General features: G+C 45.9%; 2 protein-coding genes across 7 annotated transcripts in view; one reads left to right on the plus strand and one right to left on the minus strand.

Moving 5' to 3' along the window:
- Positions 1-5,293: 5,293 nt before the first annotated feature.
- Positions 5,294-12,568, plus strand: LOC135904075 (uncharacterized). The gene is made up of 6 exons (XM_065434668.2): positions 5,294-5,585; positions 6,353-6,589; positions 7,131-7,316; positions 8,335-8,471; positions 10,622-10,777; positions 12,382-12,568. The coding sequence occupies exons 1-6, from the start codon at positions 5,397-5,399 to the stop codon at positions 12,482-12,484; spliced, it is 1,008 nt and encodes a 335-aa protein (XP_065290740.2). The 5' UTR covers positions 5,294-5,396; the 3' UTR covers positions 12,485-12,568.
- Positions 12,569-14,020: 1,452 nt separating this feature from the next.
- Positions 14,021-18,705, minus strand: part of LOC135904073 (pregnancy zone protein-like) — a 178,177-nt gene continuing 173,492 nt past the window's right edge. For all 6 annotated transcript variants that reach the window (XM_065434661.2, XM_065434666.2, XM_065434664.2 and 3 more), the window contains 3 exons: positions 15,829-15,903; positions 15,254-15,356; positions 14,021-14,655 (listed from right to left, as the gene is read on the minus strand). In XM_065434661.2, coding sequence (XP_065290733.1) covers positions 14,612-14,655; positions 15,254-15,356; positions 15,829-15,903 — 222 coding nt within the window. In that variant the 3' untranslated portion in view covers positions 14,021-14,611. The remainder of the gene's footprint in view (positions 14,656-15,253; positions 15,357-15,828; positions 15,904-18,705) is intronic.

Below are 18,705 nucleotides of genomic sequence, written 5' to 3' on the forward strand. Positions count from 1 at the left end.
CTGTGATAAAATGCAGCGACTACAACTCCAAAATGCGCAATAGTCAAATATTCACGACAAGCAGCACCTTTCTACTTAAAATGAGCGTTTATGAGACAGACTTCTTGCACTGATTTGGTCAAATGCACGCATTCTATATGAACAAAACACATGCAGAACACCAGTTCTTTGTGACCGCGGCTAAGAACCAAGCCAACTGACCATACAAACACTATTTAATGATTAGTTTTGTCTGGCGGAGGAATTAACATCTGTAAATTAGTTCTTAGCGAGAAGAGCGAATGGTAAAGACCTTGGCTCGACGTGGAAATGGGGCTTAGTACATCGGCACAGGTGTTCGGACGCACTATTTCTTGACGCGCGCTCTACGGGCCTCGAACGGACGTCGAGGCACCCGCGGGAGTGGCGGCCTGTCCGCGTACTCTTCGGCGTCCTCGGCAACGTCCGCAAGCTCGAGAAAGTCGCTGCCGCGGCCGCTGCGCTCCAAGGAGCCGGCGTCGGTCGGAACAGGGATGAGCAGCCGGGGGTCAGCCTTCTGGGAGGCGTTGCGCGCGGCGAGTGCCGCAACAGCTGCCGCCTCGGGTCGATGGGTCGTGGCGTCGAGTTCCGCCGAGACACGCCGCACTTCGAACATCGCCCCGATGATGAAGAGGAAGCAAAACAGCGTCATGCCGATGGCGCCACGACGGCTGAACGACGGCACGATGCCATCCAGGTCTTCGGACACGAGGAAGAACGTCCACTCGCCGAGCATGACCTCGTCAATCTTTCGACTTCCGTCTCGCGGTGTTTGCCGTGTTCTAGATGGCTCTTAAAGATGATCGTGCTGATGATGATCATGCATTCAGCCTCACCTTTCCCGCATCCAGTGAGGACTGAATTGATTGATTGATTGACTGAAAACTTTATTATTCCACCGAGCTGGGGTGCCCGCCTCTTACCCTACGCGCAGGTAGTGGGGGAGGACGAAGGACGGTGAGTCATCGCGGCTTCAACGGCAAGAAGGATTGCTCGACGCTGGTCATCTTCAGCCTCGCTCTGGTGCAAGGCCTCCCAGGATTATCTACTGTCAATCTTTTCCTTGGCCCCTGGGGACTAAAACCACTTTACCGCGTGACTGACTCAGCATCAGTCTATTTTATGTGAAATTCAGTTCAAAGTGGCCTGAGCTTGTTGTTGCTGTTGTTGCCTCAAAACATGGCTTGCACCCACGATGGGGATTGGCCGCACTGGATGGAATGAAACGTACATCGAACAACGTACTAAAAAGGGAAAAGGCGAACTCTCAGGACGAAGCATTTGGCAATTAACAGGTAAAACAGACTTTGAAATTACCTATACATAAACTATTTTTGTTTTATGTTTATTTAAACTCAAAAACTAAGAAACGATAATAATAATAATACAAAATGTCCCAGAGTCGGTACCATAGCAGAGTAACTTTCCGGATGCTTGAATGGAACTTGTGGCAGAGTACTAATCATCGAATCATGGCATGTGCATATTTGGCAGGCACTGAAAGACAACATGTCTGGTGTTGTAAGTGCTAAACCCAGTTCACTAGTTGGAAATATGAGGAACATTCTGTTGAGGGAGGAGAAGCGGTGGCGAGAAAAAAAAAGAAATGGTCAATAGTTTCTGGTTCATTGCAGCAGATGTTAGTTATGGGTAAACCAGATCTATGACGGTAAAAATTTACGTGGGGAACTCTACAGCGTAAGCTTGATAACGTCACTTCGCAATGGCATGAAAAGCATTTGCTCGTGTTCCACCGAAATTTTAGATGTCGAAAATATTCTGCGGAAAGTATGTATGATTCATTACAATTCAAGAATAAAAGGCGTTTAAACGAAGCCCTTGTTATAAAAGAGAAATCAGGTGAGAGACAGATAGATAGATAGATAGATAGATAGATAGATAGATAGATAGATAGATAGATAGATAGATAGATAGATAGATAGATAGATAGATAGATAGATAGATAGATAGATAGATAGATAGATAGATAGATAGATAGATAGATAGATAGATAGATAGATAGATAGATAGATAGATAGATAGATAGATAGATAGATAGATAGATAGATAGATAGATAGATAGATAGATAGATAGATAGATAGATAGATAGATAGATAGATAGATAGAGAGAAATTCATTGTCAAGGTTGAGTCGAGTTTTTTTTTTTCCCAGCACTGTGGGCTAGCATGGCGTCTGCTTCGCCGCGACGCTGTCATCCCATTCCGCCAAACGTATCTGGTCTTCCGGGTTGGAAGTTTTCGTCTTCATCTCCCACTCTTCGTGTGAAGGAGCTCGCCTAAAGAGTTCTCTCGGGGGAGGCTTCTTTTGGCAACCTCGCAAGATGTGACCTTGGTCCGCCAAGGGGCAGTTACAATGTGAAGAACATTTAAGAGCGGACCATTTAGCGATGACGACGCGAGCGAGTGAACTGATTGATTTAAGAAGATTCCACTATGCCGGGGACCCAGACAAAGCGCACTTCAGACAAATTGTCTGGTACAAAAGTCGAAAATATTGAAACGGATGGAGATATAAGGTCACATGGGACCGTCTTTACTCTGCAGAATATATGGCCAGTACAACCAGAACGTCAGGTTCGCCCCACTACGTCGTCTCTTTCGTCTTGTTGGTGATCGTCGCCTTTGTCCCTCTCGTGACACCATAACATTATACTCAGCAGGTGAGACCGATTATCAGAAGTTAAATGCGTACAGACCGAGAACGCGCCTCTAACCATTATTTCTTTAAATTTATGTGGACGCAATTTTCGGATGGCAGAATAACTGCCAAGAATTCGGCAAGGCACATTGGAGTGCAATCAGTGAGACGGAGAGCAAAATACCAGAATTTAAGCGGGTTATAAGATATGCTAACATCGGCCTTCTCTAAACTTTGTGTGGCGTCCGCAGAATTTATCAAGTGAGAGGGAAATTGATTACGATGGTATTGAAGGAGACCTGTCCTGTCCTGTCCTGTCTTGTCCTGTCTAATCTTCTTCCACCTTTGACTGCATTTCTTATGCCCTGCATTTATTTTCTCGATAGTTGGCTATACAGGAACTATAAATGGCTGGCGAACGATAAAAGTATCATTCTTGAACTTACGAAACAGAATCACTAACTGTAACTAGCTAAAGGCGAGCGCTACCAATAACCACAACTGCCTTTGCTTCGTGTTCAACAAACAGTTTGTGAGCCAAAGCTGTTCGTAATAGCAACAACCACACAATTGTCGCAACAAACCTAATATTAGCGTAGATGACTGGCCAATGAAATGGTCTGAATACACTCAACAGCTTATTGCATTCGACCCCGATTTCAGTGTGTGTATGTGGGGCTGTGTGAATATTTTTTTAATTCGCTGTCGGCTTCTTAAGTTGGTGTTCGTATAAAGCATCATAACACATTTTTTGCTAAAAAAAGTACGAAAAACATGGCGACGCAGTGATCCTTGCAGTTGATTGGTAACGTCAACGCGATTAACATTCTTTCTTACGATTGGTGTGTAATGAGCTATCATACGTGATGAGCACTCTTATGATGATGGCAATAACGACACAGATACAAAATTCTGCGATACGTTCAAGTGCAGTGTGTTTATTCGTGCCTGAGTTCGGCTTTCTTGACTTGCTTGCAGCAGTGGCATGTTAGTACACTCCGCACAGCGCATCAAAGCCGCATTGGCGCTCTCCGGTAAGTGCCTTCTTCGGCCAAGGCATGCCCGGCCTTCGCCGCGGGGATGGCACGGCGTGACGCTTGCTTGCTTGATTGCGCATCCGTCCGCGGCGCTTACCTACGGCAGAGGAGTGGCCAGAAAGCCGGTGGTTAATATGAAGGAAGGAGGGCATAAAAAAGAAGGGAACGTGAAGGCTCGGTAACGTATGAATTTTTCTAAATAATGAGGAAAGAGACTAGTTTTAGACACTGAAATAAATGTTTAAAAAATATCTTTATGTAACCCGCAAATTTGGTGGTTTTAGAACAAATGTGAATAGATGATTGATAATTCGAATCCAATTGTCGATTCAGTAGAATCAACATGGTATCCTCTTTTTATCACAGAGGTATTCGTAAATGGTCATGCAGGCGTTCCTGCGGCCCAATACAAAAGCCCCGAAAGAGAGAATGTTCTGAGAATTTAGAGGAATACCTAATTAACGGCATGAACGTTCGAAATGCTTTTACTTGCAACTTGGACTCTTCTTCCTCTGCGAGCTCACGCTCATGCTTGCGGGTAGAGTCATCTTCTACCTCTTTAAGTTCCTACTGCGGCTCGCGGCAGTAGCCAGTTTGGCCAATGTACACTTAGTACAGCGGAGCAGAATTTCGTAGATTTCTTATGGGGCATAGCAAATGAATGTGAATATATGTTACGCTGATAGCATTACCACCGAGAGTCGTCTTTTTCCTCTTCGATCTCCCACTGCTGCTTGCGGGACCTAAGTTGACGTAATGAGATTGATTGAAGTGCGTCACATACCCAGTGTCACACACCTAGTGTGCCGAGTTGGTCCGACGATTGATTTCGAACCCGGTTCCCTGATCGTAGCAGCGCGATGTTCGCCCCATTAGACCATAGTCTACCGAGTGACCCTAGCTGACTGAAAATCGGTTAGAGACGTAGACACCAGAAAGTGCATGGAGTAGCCCAAGGTTGCTGATTTCGTTAAAATTAACCTGGACAACGCCACTACGGCTTCCTCGTAACCCACTACACAGACTGGGGACGTCAAACCGCACAATTTGTAAAGAGCAAAAGCAAACGCATATTTCTTGGAAAAATTTGGAGTACGCTCAAGCTTCGCCTTTAAGAGTGGAACGCGCTAAATTTCACAGGTCCCTGACTGCTTGTCACGCTTCCCGGCAACCGCAGCTTTCTTGTGGTTGCGCGTAGGCGAGCGCGGTGGTGTCGTTGCAAGCAACCGGGCGGGCCGCGCCGCTAGGAAAAGGGTTTTGTGTTTGAGTTTCTGTGTAACAGAATTACGTTTTCTGGTATATACAAATTAAACGCGGACGCTATGATGTCTGTAGGTTGTGTTTAGGTCGTACTTTACGATTTCTCTGGCGTATTTTATTTTGAGGAGTTCAATGAGTTCAGTAACGCCTCCGCGCCACGCGGAGGGCCTGCGTGGTTGTGGTTCGGAATGATTTTACGGCAAGCGACGTCCGATGCCCACATTAGATTCTTTTATTGCTACGCAGGGCCCTTAACGCTATCGCGTTACTATATTCATCGGAGGAAAAAGAATCAAGCTCGAGGCCCTCATGCTCACGCGCCGCACGCCTGTTCCGTGCTCGCGCAATTCAAGCGGGGCGTGCGCATTCGTTTTGCCGAGCGTTGCTTGCGTCGAGCATTACAGCGTCCAGATACGCGCAAAATGTCTTCGTCGCAGGTCAGCTCGAGTTCCGAGAAGAAACACGCCTGTGTCGCGGCGAAGGAAGTTCCCGCGTGGACCGATGCTTCGAGTATACAGCTCGGCTCTGTCAAGATCGGCTGCCTGCTGTTAGTCCTAACAGTAATGACTGTGGCGCTGTATTTGATCACAATGCCACCTTCACATAGGCAGGTAAGTGTCTCCGAGTTGTCTGCGAGCTGGTGTTAAACCATGCAGTAACGGACAAAGTAACCTGAGCTGCAGTTTGGCAGCAGTTCCACTTGCACACCTATCGACGCTAAAGCGTGTTTTCGCCCAGCTTCGAGTGCAGGGGAACCGCGCCTTACTGTACGAGCAAGTAGGGCAATAGTTGCTTACTGCTGACGCTTTTAGCATTTCTTATGTATATAAGTATATTGATGTTCTTACTACACAAAGTGCTACCCTAGAATTAACTAGAAGGCCTCTATAATTAAGTGTGGTACCTTTGAGGCAGGGTCTTCCGATGGAGTCATACCGTGCTATCACGAGTTCCCTATCGGCTTGCTGTCCCTGGTGTTTGTGAATTCATGTTTGAATCTCCACAAGTTCTTTGATACTACCTTGCTCTGCTGATAGATACTACATTCGCAAACCCACATGCTCGCTCGCTCGCTCGCTCGCTCGCTCTCACTCACTCACTCACTCACTCACTCACTCACTCACTCACTCACTCACTCACTCACTCACTCACTCACTCACTCACTCACTCACTCACTCGCTCACTCGCTCACTCGCTCACTCGCTCACTCACTCACTCACTCGCTCACTCACTCACTCACTCACTCACTCACTCACTGTCACGCACTCACTAGCCATTTCCGCAGGCAGGCTGCGCGGCATTGCCGGCTGCATCGTTCTCGTAACGTCCTAGGCCCTTTGCAATTCTGCCTGCACCGTAGCAGCACGCCCATTCGCAGGATGGCGCGATAGCCACTCTAATGGACGAGGACGACGAAGCAGTCAGCAAGGACAGGGGTAGCGTGAAGTTGCGGCCCGCGATACGTAGTCTTCCGCCAGCCAGAGACGAGCGGCCGGCATCGACCAGGCGCATTTCCACCATCGAGGCCGCGGAATCCGAAACCAGCAGCGACGTCGGCGTGGCCGAACATGCAACGGAGCGGATGGATGCACCACAGATTATCACCCAGGCGGAGGTGGGCCGCGTTTCTTTGACGCGGAGAAACTAGTACGACTTGAGTTTCTTGTCATTTGTTTTGAATGGACTGCACTTTTTTCGCATTCAAACATTCACGTTAGATGTCAACGTAGGAGTTACAGCCCATTAATTGTTTGCTGGAATGCATTTTTTTTCTTGTATAAAACTTGCAGGGGAAAAAGCAATTACTGAACTAGCGCATCTAACCATAAGACAACTATTCTTGACTGAAAGAGGATATGAAAGCTGTAGGAAAAGCAGACGGAGGGATCAACAAGAGAAGCCTTATCTTAACTCTTAGCCTTATCCCAGGACCCCTCAAGCTGTCTATACAGCTTTTTCCCTGGCTGTCCTCGCAACACCGGTTGCGGAAATAAACCTTCAACCTTCAACCTTCAACCTTCAACCTTCAACTAGCCGCAACTCTTAATTGAAGTGAGGTTGTGACTGCGTGATAGTAAGACCGATTTATGTAAGGAGAACGTATACACACGGGTTTTCGCTAGAGAATGTACGTTAGCAATCGTTTTCTTTTGCAGCCGCGTGGCCCCTGCACGGAAAAGGCCCAGTTCGGCTTGTGCACGAATGAGAACCGCCACGAATTCTTCTTTGACACCGAGAAGCGAAAGTGCCGTTCCAAAGCCCGGCAGCTGCCACCCTCTTGCCTTGCTGGTCAGAACCGGTTCAAGTCCTTCCGAGATTGCAGGCTCGCTTGCCTGAACCAGGTACGAACGGATCCGCGGGCTTTGCCATTTTTATCATCGTTGCAGCCGATTCATAGCCCTTCATCATCCTCATGGTGAGGGACAGAAAACATTTATTTTTTCAACGAGGATGTTAGTGAAAATAGACATTTTTACTTGCACGCAGTGAATGTGCATAGGAAGAGGACACTGGATATTTTTCGTAGCGTTTGACTGTTACGTTTGCTGCTGTTGCAGTTGCAATTTTCACCACCGTCTATATGCTGTAGTACGGCGGCACCACACACCTACTCAGACGGCGGGAATGTTTGTTTTTGTTAAACGGAAGCCTAACAGGAATTTGTTGAGTTTGCTGTTTTATGCGGTTTACAGTTACGGAAACCAACAGAATGCCTTGCGCGCAGCGTAACCCATATTCACGAACAGCTGTAATCTGCGTCTTGTAAATTGTGTTGCGTTCATGTATTAGTTTCCGACCTCTCGCATAAAAAAAAAATATTAATATCGCCCCGAGTCTATCTGCCAAGCAAATAATGCAAATCTAGAAAAGATTCGTGCCGTCCCCACTAGGTATTAGCAAGGGATCATCATTGTTTTTGTTTCCTGGTGCAACAAAAGATTTTCCCTGCGCTCTGCTTTCTTCTTATGGAAACCAAACTGACGTACTCTGCTGCGTTCGTTTCCGTAATCTTCTGCGTGTACCCAGGTTCAAATGATAAGAAGCGAGCTACTAGATGTAATATCTGCTGAAATCCTATTTTCCGTGGCCTTCCGTTTACTATAGCCTTAAGGAAGCTTTATGGCGCTAAACTGTCCCGTAAACATGCACAGGCCTACTTCAACCTCTGCACACTATTCTCGCATAGAACTTATGTTAGCTCACAGCACAGACTGCACAGAGTCATTCTCCATTCTCCATATTAATGACATAACCCTGAAGCTTCCACTAGCCAGCCACATGGTGTAGTGGAAGTTGGCCTCCATCCAAAAAATCCAACACAAAAATCGCAGTAAGTTCAAGAATGTGTTTATTTTTCAGGCACCAGAACAAAAGTGCGCCGCTGAGCCGGTGTATCAGAGGTGCACCGCAGAGGACATCGCGCGGCAGTGGTGGTACCTCAAGGACGGGAGGTGTCATTCGTGGAAGTTCCCGAATTCCAACTGCGTGTCGCCCAGGTATGGCGAGCACGCACGTATACTATCGCGCCGAGACGAACGACACGAAGGACACGAAATAATAGAAACTTCCAATGGGATCTTCCATCTCACATTCAATTGCGTTTTCAGTGGTGTTATTTCTTCAGGAAGGCTGTTTTGCTGCCGGTGCGCATGTAGCCGTTTCTTGTGCCATGATCACAGATTGTATTTCCTAATGATATTCAGCGTCAGACACGCTTATTACCTCTCGATAAAAAACTAAAGTAAACAGTGGTGAACGCAGTATACAAGGGAAAAGAAAACGACAGAACAAAGCTGAATATTTACCGCTTTGTTTATCATGTTCACCGCTTTTCTCAGTTTTCTTTAACATGGGTCAACTGACCCTGCTCTCTATACGCTATTAGCTCTCGTCCACTTCTTATTTCATTTCTTATAGAGTATAACATAATGGCTTTCGTAACACAGCGTTAAAAATAAGAAAAAAATTAATTCTGGCGTTCATCGTGGCAATACTCCGATATGAATATGAGGCGCACCGTAGTACGGGACTCTGGATTAATTTTGAACAGCTGGGCTTAACTTGTACGCAATGCAAGGTATACTAGAGCGTTTATTGCACTTCGCCCCCTCGAAACGTCATAGCCACGCCGGGATTCGATCCCGCGCCCTCAGGCTCAGTAGCGCAAAACCAAAGCCAGTACGCCACCACGGCGGGTCACGTAACAAAGTAATAATGTCACATAAATGTGAATACCAATAACACCGCGCAAACTGATAAGGTCACCAATGTTAGGGTTTTGTATGCTTGATTTACGGTAACTTCGCTCACATTTTACATTTGATTGCAATGCTACTAAAAAAAAAAGACACCATGCCTCACCAGCTAGCGGCTAATTAATCGCATTGTGTAACATTTCTAACGTGATGCCTCTGTTTTCGCAGCTTGAAGATAGCCAGTAGGAAAGAACGAGCATTCTTTTTTTTCGTTTCAGCGGGCGATAATGTGGTTATTGCGTTCCGCTTAGTTTACAATTAGCTCTTTTTTTTACTATTCCTCATTTCATAGTGCATCAGGTACAGAGACCAAAGCATTAGTGAGGCCACTTTATGTACGATTCTTCAGCAGTTGGCTGTTTAGGCGTCGTACCCATGCTCCCAGTATATGCACAATGCAGCCTTCATTGAGATGACTTCGAACAATGTATTGAGTGTGTGTACCGAATGCTCTATAGTGACGATTTCAACTAAGAGGGCGGTAAAGGTAAAGAAATTGCTTTGCTTGTGACATAATGCTTGCTGTGCGACACAATATACTATACTATGCGATAATTCGTACTCAACCAAAATTCACTAAAATATTTTAATTACATTACGGCATATGTTGCAATTGTGGAATTAAACACAGTTTGTGCTGAATACATGTTCACATAGCAGGCGTCCCGAGATTATCACAAGGCGGAGAGTTCAATATACTAAACGAAGTCAATTGTACAGTAACAGCTATTGCCTTATACTGTAAATAACGTAATAGAGTTGGAGCGCATTCCAGTGGAATACCTAACTGTTACAGCAGAATATGGACAATCCACCATGCTAGCTTAGTAACCATGGCGTTACACCGCGGAGTTTGAGGTCGATGTCTTGATCCTGGCCAAGGCAGCCGCATAACAGTGTAGGAGAGGGGGGGGGGGAGCGAAATTGAAAAAGCGCGCGCGTACCTAGATTTAGGTCCACGTTAAAGAATCCCAGGTAGTCAAAATTAATCCGGAGTCTCCCACTACGGCATGCCTCATAATCAGATCATTGTGTTGGCGCATAGTACCCCAGTTCTTAAATTTCAGATTATCTGGACCTGTATTCACAAAGAAAGTTCTTACTAGCTGCACTAATGCCAGTAGGTTTTACTCACTCGTGGTGTCCGGCGATAGAGCTTACCGGCGAATGCTAAACAGCATTAGTGAACAAAAAGTTTTGTGAATCCGTTCCCTAATGTGTGCTAGCTATACTGTGTCACCGTTTAACTATCTCGTTACCTCTTTTCCACGCTTGCGAACAACTTGTTGAAGCGCGCGGCACCGTATTCGCGCGGCAACCCAAACGGGAGATAATTAGCTAGCCGCGCACATGTCTGGTAGCGCTGTAATCTATTCATTCCATTTCGGCAGGCTGGCACTGTTCGAGCGCCAGGAGGACTGCCACAACCTGTGCGTAGCGGGGAAGCCCATCGCTCGACACCCGTCCTGCAGCGAGACGCCCGTGCAGCACGTTTGCACCGCGCTCCATATGGTCTACCCGGTGCTGGCTAGGTCCACCCACAAAAGGTTTGGAGCCTCTCTCGTGCCTACGCGTAGGGCGTTCCGACGTACGCGCCACTGGTGTCGGCCTTGCTGAATGCGCTCGAGAAGGAGGCGGCCATCCAACGTAAATTTATCCTTGATGCTCATGTGTCGGTGTTCGGTGGTATTTTATGCGTGGCTTCGTGCATGTTGCAATGTTGCTAGTTGCCTTATGTGAAACAGTTATTGCGTACTTATGGCACCAACCCCGGTGCTGGTGAAGGTTGAAGAAGGCAAGCAGCGCTTGCTCGCCCGCTTCGCTATGGCTTGTCTAGTCTTACCGCTGCGAAGCTACATCAGTTCACTTATTCTGAGTACGAGGTTTTGTGTCATAACTGTCTCTTTCGTGTGTGTTTTGTAATCATGAAATTTTTTTAGATGTATTTTCCGGTGGAAGAGTCTAAGCATCATATGATTATGAGGCACGCCGCAGTGGTGGACTCCGGATTAATTTTGACCAACTGGGATTCTTTACAGCGCAACCATTGCACGGTACACGGGCGTTATTGCATTTCGCTCCCATTGAAATGCGGTCGCCATGGCCGGGATTTGATTGGCAGGGAAATGCTAAAGCCACGACCCCACCACGGCGGATGAAAAGTGTTGTGCAGCCTGCACACAAGCGCGAGTTTAAGGTTTCTTTAAATGAAGCGGTTGGAACGTCTATTATTAAGGAATAACTCAATTGACTAAATATAGAGATAGCAGTATGTGGCTGTATGTGAGCGAGAATAGCTTATGTGTATTAGGCACCCACTGCGCTCACAAGACACGGCGCACTCACAAATGCTAGGCTGGTCTAGTCTAGATGGCATGTTCTTGCAGTGGTGATTTCACGATTTTATGAGACGCTCCAAAAACGTCACCAATGCCCATAAACATTGTGGCAATTGCATATTTATGTGATTTGCACATATGAAGTTGCAGTTAGCTCCATTGGTAACATCTGTAGCAAGGAAGATGACTGTTTTAGTGTCGGCAGAGTTACGTTCTGTGCGAAAAATTAATGCTTCAGGACTTCTTTCCGATACAACAAGTGGAAAACAGGAGGTAAATTCACAAAGTGCTTCGTTTCTAAAAACTGGTCATGAAGCTGCTTTCGCTTATGTTACGTTATCTGTTGCGATTGACCGATGCATGTTTTCTAGAACACTAGTTTGTCCGCAACTTGAAAACCGAGTTTGTGCAGTGAAAGTAGCAAGACATAACTTAGCCCAACTATTTTATTTTGGTATCGTAGAACCAGCTTTTATACATGGCAGACATGTTATCCACATCGGGGATGCCCATTCAGAAACTGGATTTCTTTACCGCCAATACTTACACAGTTTCCAGGAACAATCTGCCGACTGGCCCGTGAACGAATTCTGTTTTGGAACAGTTCTTAGAACACAAAATTTGTGATTTCTTGCTTCGTGAATTCGACCCCTAAAGTTTCGCTCAGCACCATTCGGTAGCACACCTGTAGAATTCTACGGGCGTGACGTTAAGAGCTAGATCGGAGTTACGAGAGGAACCCTGTTTGAAGTATGCGGATCCAAGATGTCAGCTTGCATTACAGTGCGTGTAATGTTAATTCATCCCTGCAGGCTCACCTGCGTTCAGACGGACCACTCGGAGCCGAAGTGCCTGACCGGACCTAATCGGTTCAAAACCAAGGAGGACTGCCAGAAAGCATGCCTGCAGGCGTGACGTTCTTGCTATGTCCGACTTCCCTGATAAACGTTTTTGCGCGCTAAAGCTTTGAGCATATTGAACGAACTTTTGACTGCCGAATCTGTTGATTTTATACTTTATTCTTCGTTTATTTTTACGCGAGCTGAGTGTCTAGGTTGCGCGTGTTCTGCAGCTGAGCCCAACCGCTAACTTGAACCAATTGTTTTGGTTGCACAAGTAGAACTCGATTCGCGTGGCGGCGCTCAGCGTAGCCACATCGATAGCAGTGGCGAGTTCGCTCACCCTACACTGAGGTGTATTACGCGTAATAATGTGAGGGCTGTTTAGCGCAACACGTGATTGAAGTGCACGTTGCCGGATAGGCGATTTGCCATGAATCCACGACAGTGAGAATCGGTAAATTGCAGATAAAATTCGAAGACTTTGAAAGTCTTCACTTGAAGTATTGTGGAACAAAATGTCGAAAATTCCACGCTTCATTGCAATTCATTATTTCTGTAGCTTGGTTAACTGAAGAACGAAATGATGAAAGAACTCCACCCGTGCCTGTACTGCACAAAATCATCTCGCGCCATCTCCGTTGTCGCCTACCTCCCTGAACCATTGCCGATTTCATCAATACATTTCTTTTATAACCCCTTCTTGTATTTCCGTTTTCCTAAAATAACGAACACCGATTTCCTGCTCTTGGTCTATTCTTAGTCGATTTATTATTCTCCATTTGCTTTTCTCAATATAAAGGGACACTAAAGTGAAAAATGATTTCTTCTGCATCAGTAAATTACCGTTCTACAACACCAAAAACACCACTCTTACAACGCTAAGACGTTTGGTAAGCCAGAAAAAGCGCAAGAACGAAATACGGGTGGCGACACCTATTTGAGTTCCCGCAACTGGAGGCTGTGACGTCATAGATTTTGATGGCATCTTCAAGGGCCTACCAATTATATATAGCGGTACAGATTGACTACATTGTGTTCTAAAGGAACCAAATATTAAATATGGCAAGTTTCGGGAACCTTTATTCAGCCAACGCGGCCCAAATGCGAAAACATACTTTGGAATCCCTGACGTCACGCTGACGTACTGGCGCTGGGGTTGCGGCGCGAAATTCAAATACTGATACTTGAACCTTCATTTTCCGATCTAATAAACTATTTATTTGAAATGACTGCCTGCAGGGTTCTCAAACAATGCTCCATTAGTCTAAACTGATTTATTGTTTCCCTTTAGTGTCCCTTTAAGCTATACCATACTATTCTGTGTTTTCTTTCCAATTCAGCATGTCTTTCTTCTATGCCCCTTAAAGTTTCGCTTACCGTTTGCCTTTTCATTGTTCCTTCGGCTCAAGTCAAGCAAGTCTGGCCAAGTCTCTCTCTCTCTCTCGTGTTGGCGCTGTCCGCAGTTCATGGGCACCGCTAATGGGATAAAGTCGCTCTTCTTCTGACGAAATGCTTGTGGCGAAATGCATCTGCATACGGGGCGCTCCATACGAGCCCCTGAAGAGCTCGACTTGGGACGGCGGTGGCATGCCGACACAGACGAAACGGGTGTGGAAAAATTTAGCTTTATTTGCTCTTCATGACACTATTTGTAACAGTGAAGTCTCGCAGATGACAACGTGCTTATCGTCTCGCAAGTACAAAATATATAAAGCTACTCTTCCACTCGGCTCGCTAGAATGCTCTACGGAAAACTCAACACGGCGACGTCACAAATGCACGACTTTGTTCACGCACACACATACACACGCACACAGTAGCCGCGCATCTTTAGTCCTCCGCCCCTACCCAGAGATGAGAATTAAACATCGTGTTGGCCGTTGTCTTGCTTCGTGGTGCGCGCGGTGGAAGCCATTATTTCCTTTTTTTTTCTTTCCCCCGTCTTGGTTCGCAACATGGCACGTATAAGTACTCGTACGTTCGTCTTAAAAAGTGTGACCGGTATAAAAAAGCCTTTGGTGGTGAACACTATAGACGAAGCGAAAAAGCATGATTCTGGTGAAAAAAAAACTAGCGAGAAGGTAAATACGTGTTTGACGTAATGGTGTGTTTGTGACTCGTATTGTCTTGTCGCGTTTGTTCGAACGAAAGAGCGCGAGTAAAAGAAAAAAGAAAGGTGAAAATTGATGGTTGATGTTCACTAGCAGGACGCCACAAGGGAGTAGGGCACAGAGTTGCTGTTTTCTGTAAAGTAAGAACAGAAAAAGTACAGCAAATGTCAGTAGGGTAAGGCCAACACTTTAGAGTTAGCATACACACGCTTTGCTAATGTACCTGGTGATTATACAATGCTCAACTTTGCTTCCATTGGCAATAAATGAAGAGGCACAGTGAATCCACATTTTCACAGTGAATCATCTTTTAGTCAGCATGAAAGCTAATTGCCTTAGCAGGTAGTTAGCACAGGTTCGCCACTAGAACCCGTGCTACGTGTATGGTGCTATCACAAAGTCAATAGTCTGTGGCACTCTTGCCTTACACGTTGAAATGCTTTGCTGCACCACATCACGATTAGTGTGATAATTACAAGTTACACGAGTATATGAAGCCTTTCTGCAATAGCAAGCCTGCATCGACACACTGCAAATAATGAGTATACTCCTGATAGCGTATCATCGGATTCGGATTCCAATATAAATTCTCTGTCTCTCTCGTAATAGCAGAAAAATAAGATAGAAAATGAGAAAATAGTTAAAAGAAAATATTGCGCGCCACTTTACTAAGCGAGGTGTTTGCATATGACATACGTATATGCCTCACAAATTTGGTTCAGTGCACTTACCTTGCTCATAATAGTCGTAGACTTTAACTGTAGCGGGCTTGGCGTCCTCAATGGCAAACTCGCGGTGAAGGCGTACGTCGAAGCACTTGTTTTCTGACGTTATCTGAAAGAAATCATGTCATTTCTCAAAAATATTCTTTAGCATCCAAGGGTACAGTTTAAGTGGTACAGTCATTCCTGACTAATTGAGCATGGTGATGGCTACATTATGGGAGGTCATGATGGGCTGTCGTCTTATTCCATGTAGCATATTAAATGTCTATCAGAAAACTGGAAAGCTACTGAGATTAAAATAACGCATACGTCCCCAGTATTCGTTCCGTTATCTGTGTAATATGTGATAGAAAGTAATCATCGATATACAAACCGTTATCGTAATACAGTTATACTAGTTTATGTGAAGAGCGTTTTCTTTTGTAATACATCGATATTTTTTCTTTCTTGTTTTCAATGGTGTACAACAGGTAAGCCTCCTTACCGCTTCTTTTTTTGACCAAAATGTTACTAAGGGAAGAAATGTTGCCGACACATTTTTTTTTTAACTTGCATATATCCATCTAAAGCGTAGAACTTACTTCTTCAAAGTAGAAGTTCACTTGATTCTTCTCAACTTCGTGCCTCTTCAGCTTGACGTCTTTCTCGCGGTATAGCTGTAGGGAAAACGATATCACGTTAGCGCGCTAAGGCAGCGTTATTGCGTCACTAAGCAGCGTTATTGCGTCAGGTGGGGCGTCGAAATAACTACCGGACCATAGAATTATTGCGAATCGCAGCCTTCTCAACATTTTGTTCAGATGTCGGAGGAGAATAAGGAGCTGTTCGAAACAGGCCCCTTTTTCTCTCGCCGAATGCCGTGTGCGGTGTTGTAGCTGTATCATTGAGGCATGACGCATCAGTGATCCTTAGACCTTTTATTTAAAGAGTAAGAAGTTGGAGTGTGCGAATATCTGAACTTTCACATACGAATGAAACATTCTTCGCTATTTGATTCATATTCCATTCGATAATTCACATCTCGATACTGTCCAATGTTCGTTCCGTTCGAATACTCAACAGCAAAAAGAATTTCTAGTCTGCAGGGGTAAGGGCTGCTGCCGGAAAACCATGGTTATTTCGCAGAGAAACCAGTTTCTGAACAGACGCATGGAGGATACGCAATTTTTCCCAGTCGGTAAATAAGCATGTCTCGCCTTAAGCAGCTACACATTTCCTTTCTCGGTTTGGGCAAAGAAATTGACCATTTGGTCAGCACCAAATCGTTTTGGCGGATATAACGTTGGGCTGCTAAGCACGAGGTCGCGGGGTCAAACCTTGGCCGCGGTGGTCGCATCTCGAGATAAGCACAACATGCAAAAATCCCCGTGCGCCGTGCGTTGGGTACACATTAAGGATCCCCAACTGGTCGAAATTTCCCGAGTGACCCGCTACAGTGTGCCTCATAAAATCGTCGTTTTGGCACGTAAACCTCCAGAATCTGGTAATACAAATAATTTGGTAGTCCTCGTCCCGTTTGCGTTCCTAAATGTATAGTGCAGTGCATGCTGTAGTATTGTACTTAGCTTCTTTAACGAGCACGACACTATACTACATGCGTCTGGTGGCGTGTCGCTTTTCTTATTAGTGTCATTACAATGGTGCTCCAGATACCACACCTTTCCTTTGTTTCTCATTTACAAGTTTATCAGTTGAGCTGTAATACAGCAGGTAAGTGTATTAGATGTATCAAGTAACGTAAAGTTTCGCCAGCATCTGTCGACACAAGATGTTTTCCTGCTACTTCGCGAAGAAGTTCTATGCAACACCACGGTTGGTGCGGAACATCTCGTCCTGGCTCTTGATTTAAAAAGCGCATTTGACACTATTTCACATGAACTTATCTTATCTGAGCTAAGTGACATCGGTTGTGGACAAAGAATCTATGATTACGCCCGCTCTTTCCTGACCTCTCGCATCGCGACAATAGGCATTGGCACTACGCGCTCAGACCCTTTTCCCATGCCCAATAGAGGTACACCGCAAGGGGCGATACTCTCCCCCCTTCTTTTCAATATCGGTATGAGACGCTTAGCCAAATCACTCGACGTCATACCTGGGCTAGGGCACGCAATATATGCAGACGATATTACCCTATGGGCAACCAGCGGCTCGTTAGGACACAAAGAAGAAATCCTGCAAGAAGCAGCGACCGTTGTTGAAACCTTCGCTCGCAGCAGTGGAATGAGCTGCGCTCCCGATAAATCAGAATTTATCAGGATACGAGGGCGAGGCCGTCAAACTCACGAGCCGGTGAACCTCTTTCTAGGAGACAGCCAGATAAAGGAAGTCCAAAAAATGCGAATCCTCGGACTGTGGCTGCAAAGCAACAAACGAGTAGACCACACCATTAAAACCCTTAGGACTACGGTGAAACAGATCTCTCGCAATATACGCAATATATGCAGACGATATTACCCTATGGGCAACCAGCGGCTCGTTAGGACACAAAGAAGAAATCCTGCAAGAAGCAGCGACCGTTGTTGAAACCTTCGCTCGCAGCAGTGGAATGAGCTGCGCTCCCGATAAATCAGAATTTATCAGGATACGAGGGCGAGGCCGTCAAACTCACGAGCCGGTGAACCTCTTTCTAGGAGACAGCCAGATAAAGGAAGTCCAAAAAATGCGAATCCTCGGACTGTGGCTGCAAAGCAACAAACGAGTAGACCACACCATTAAAACCCTTAGGACTACGGTGAAACAGATCTCTCGTATGATCCGTAGAGTAACTTATCACCGAAAAGGTTTCAAGGAAACAGAGACGATCCGGCTCGTTCAGGCTTTTGTGCTAAGTCGTCTCACATATAGCCTCCCTTTCCAGGACCCCACGAAAACAGAACTAAAGGCCCTAGATGCGTTGATTAGAACGTCGTACAAAGCGGCTCTTGGCCTACCACAGGGAACCTCTACTGAACGCCTGCTGGCCCTCGGGATTCACAATAACTACGAGGAGCTACGGGCAGCGACGCTCATATCTCAACGGGAGCGGCTTAGCTTAACCACCTCTGGCAGAAAATTACTTTGCCGCGTGGGTTACCCTACTCATCCACAGTATGCGGGAGAAGAACTCGAATCTCTGACCAGAGTCCTTCGTGAAAGGATCATGGTAGCCCCAATCCCTAAGAACATGAGTCCAAAATACCACCAGGGACGTAGAAATGCTCGAGCTCGAAAGTTAATGCAGCAATTCGATGGAAACCCGGATACAGTCTACACAGATGTCGCTCGATGTGGTGTTGACAAATACGCCCTCGCAGTGGTAGGAGCGGCCGCAAATCAAGGGCTTGTGACTTGTGCCACGGCTAGAGCTGCATCTGCGAATACCGCAGAAGCTTCAGCCATCGCGCTAGCTATTAAAACTAAGGACGCTCTGGGACAATCGTCGATAACTCTTACAGATTCCCAAGTCGCATGTAGAC

Source organism: Dermacentor albipictus, chromosome 1 (assembly GCF_038994185.2).
Source record: "Dermacentor albipictus isolate Rhodes 1998 colony chromosome 1, USDA_Dalb.pri_finalv2, whole genome shotgun sequence".
Lineage (NCBI taxonomy): Eukaryota > Metazoa > Arthropoda > Arachnida > Ixodida > Ixodidae > Dermacentor > Dermacentor albipictus.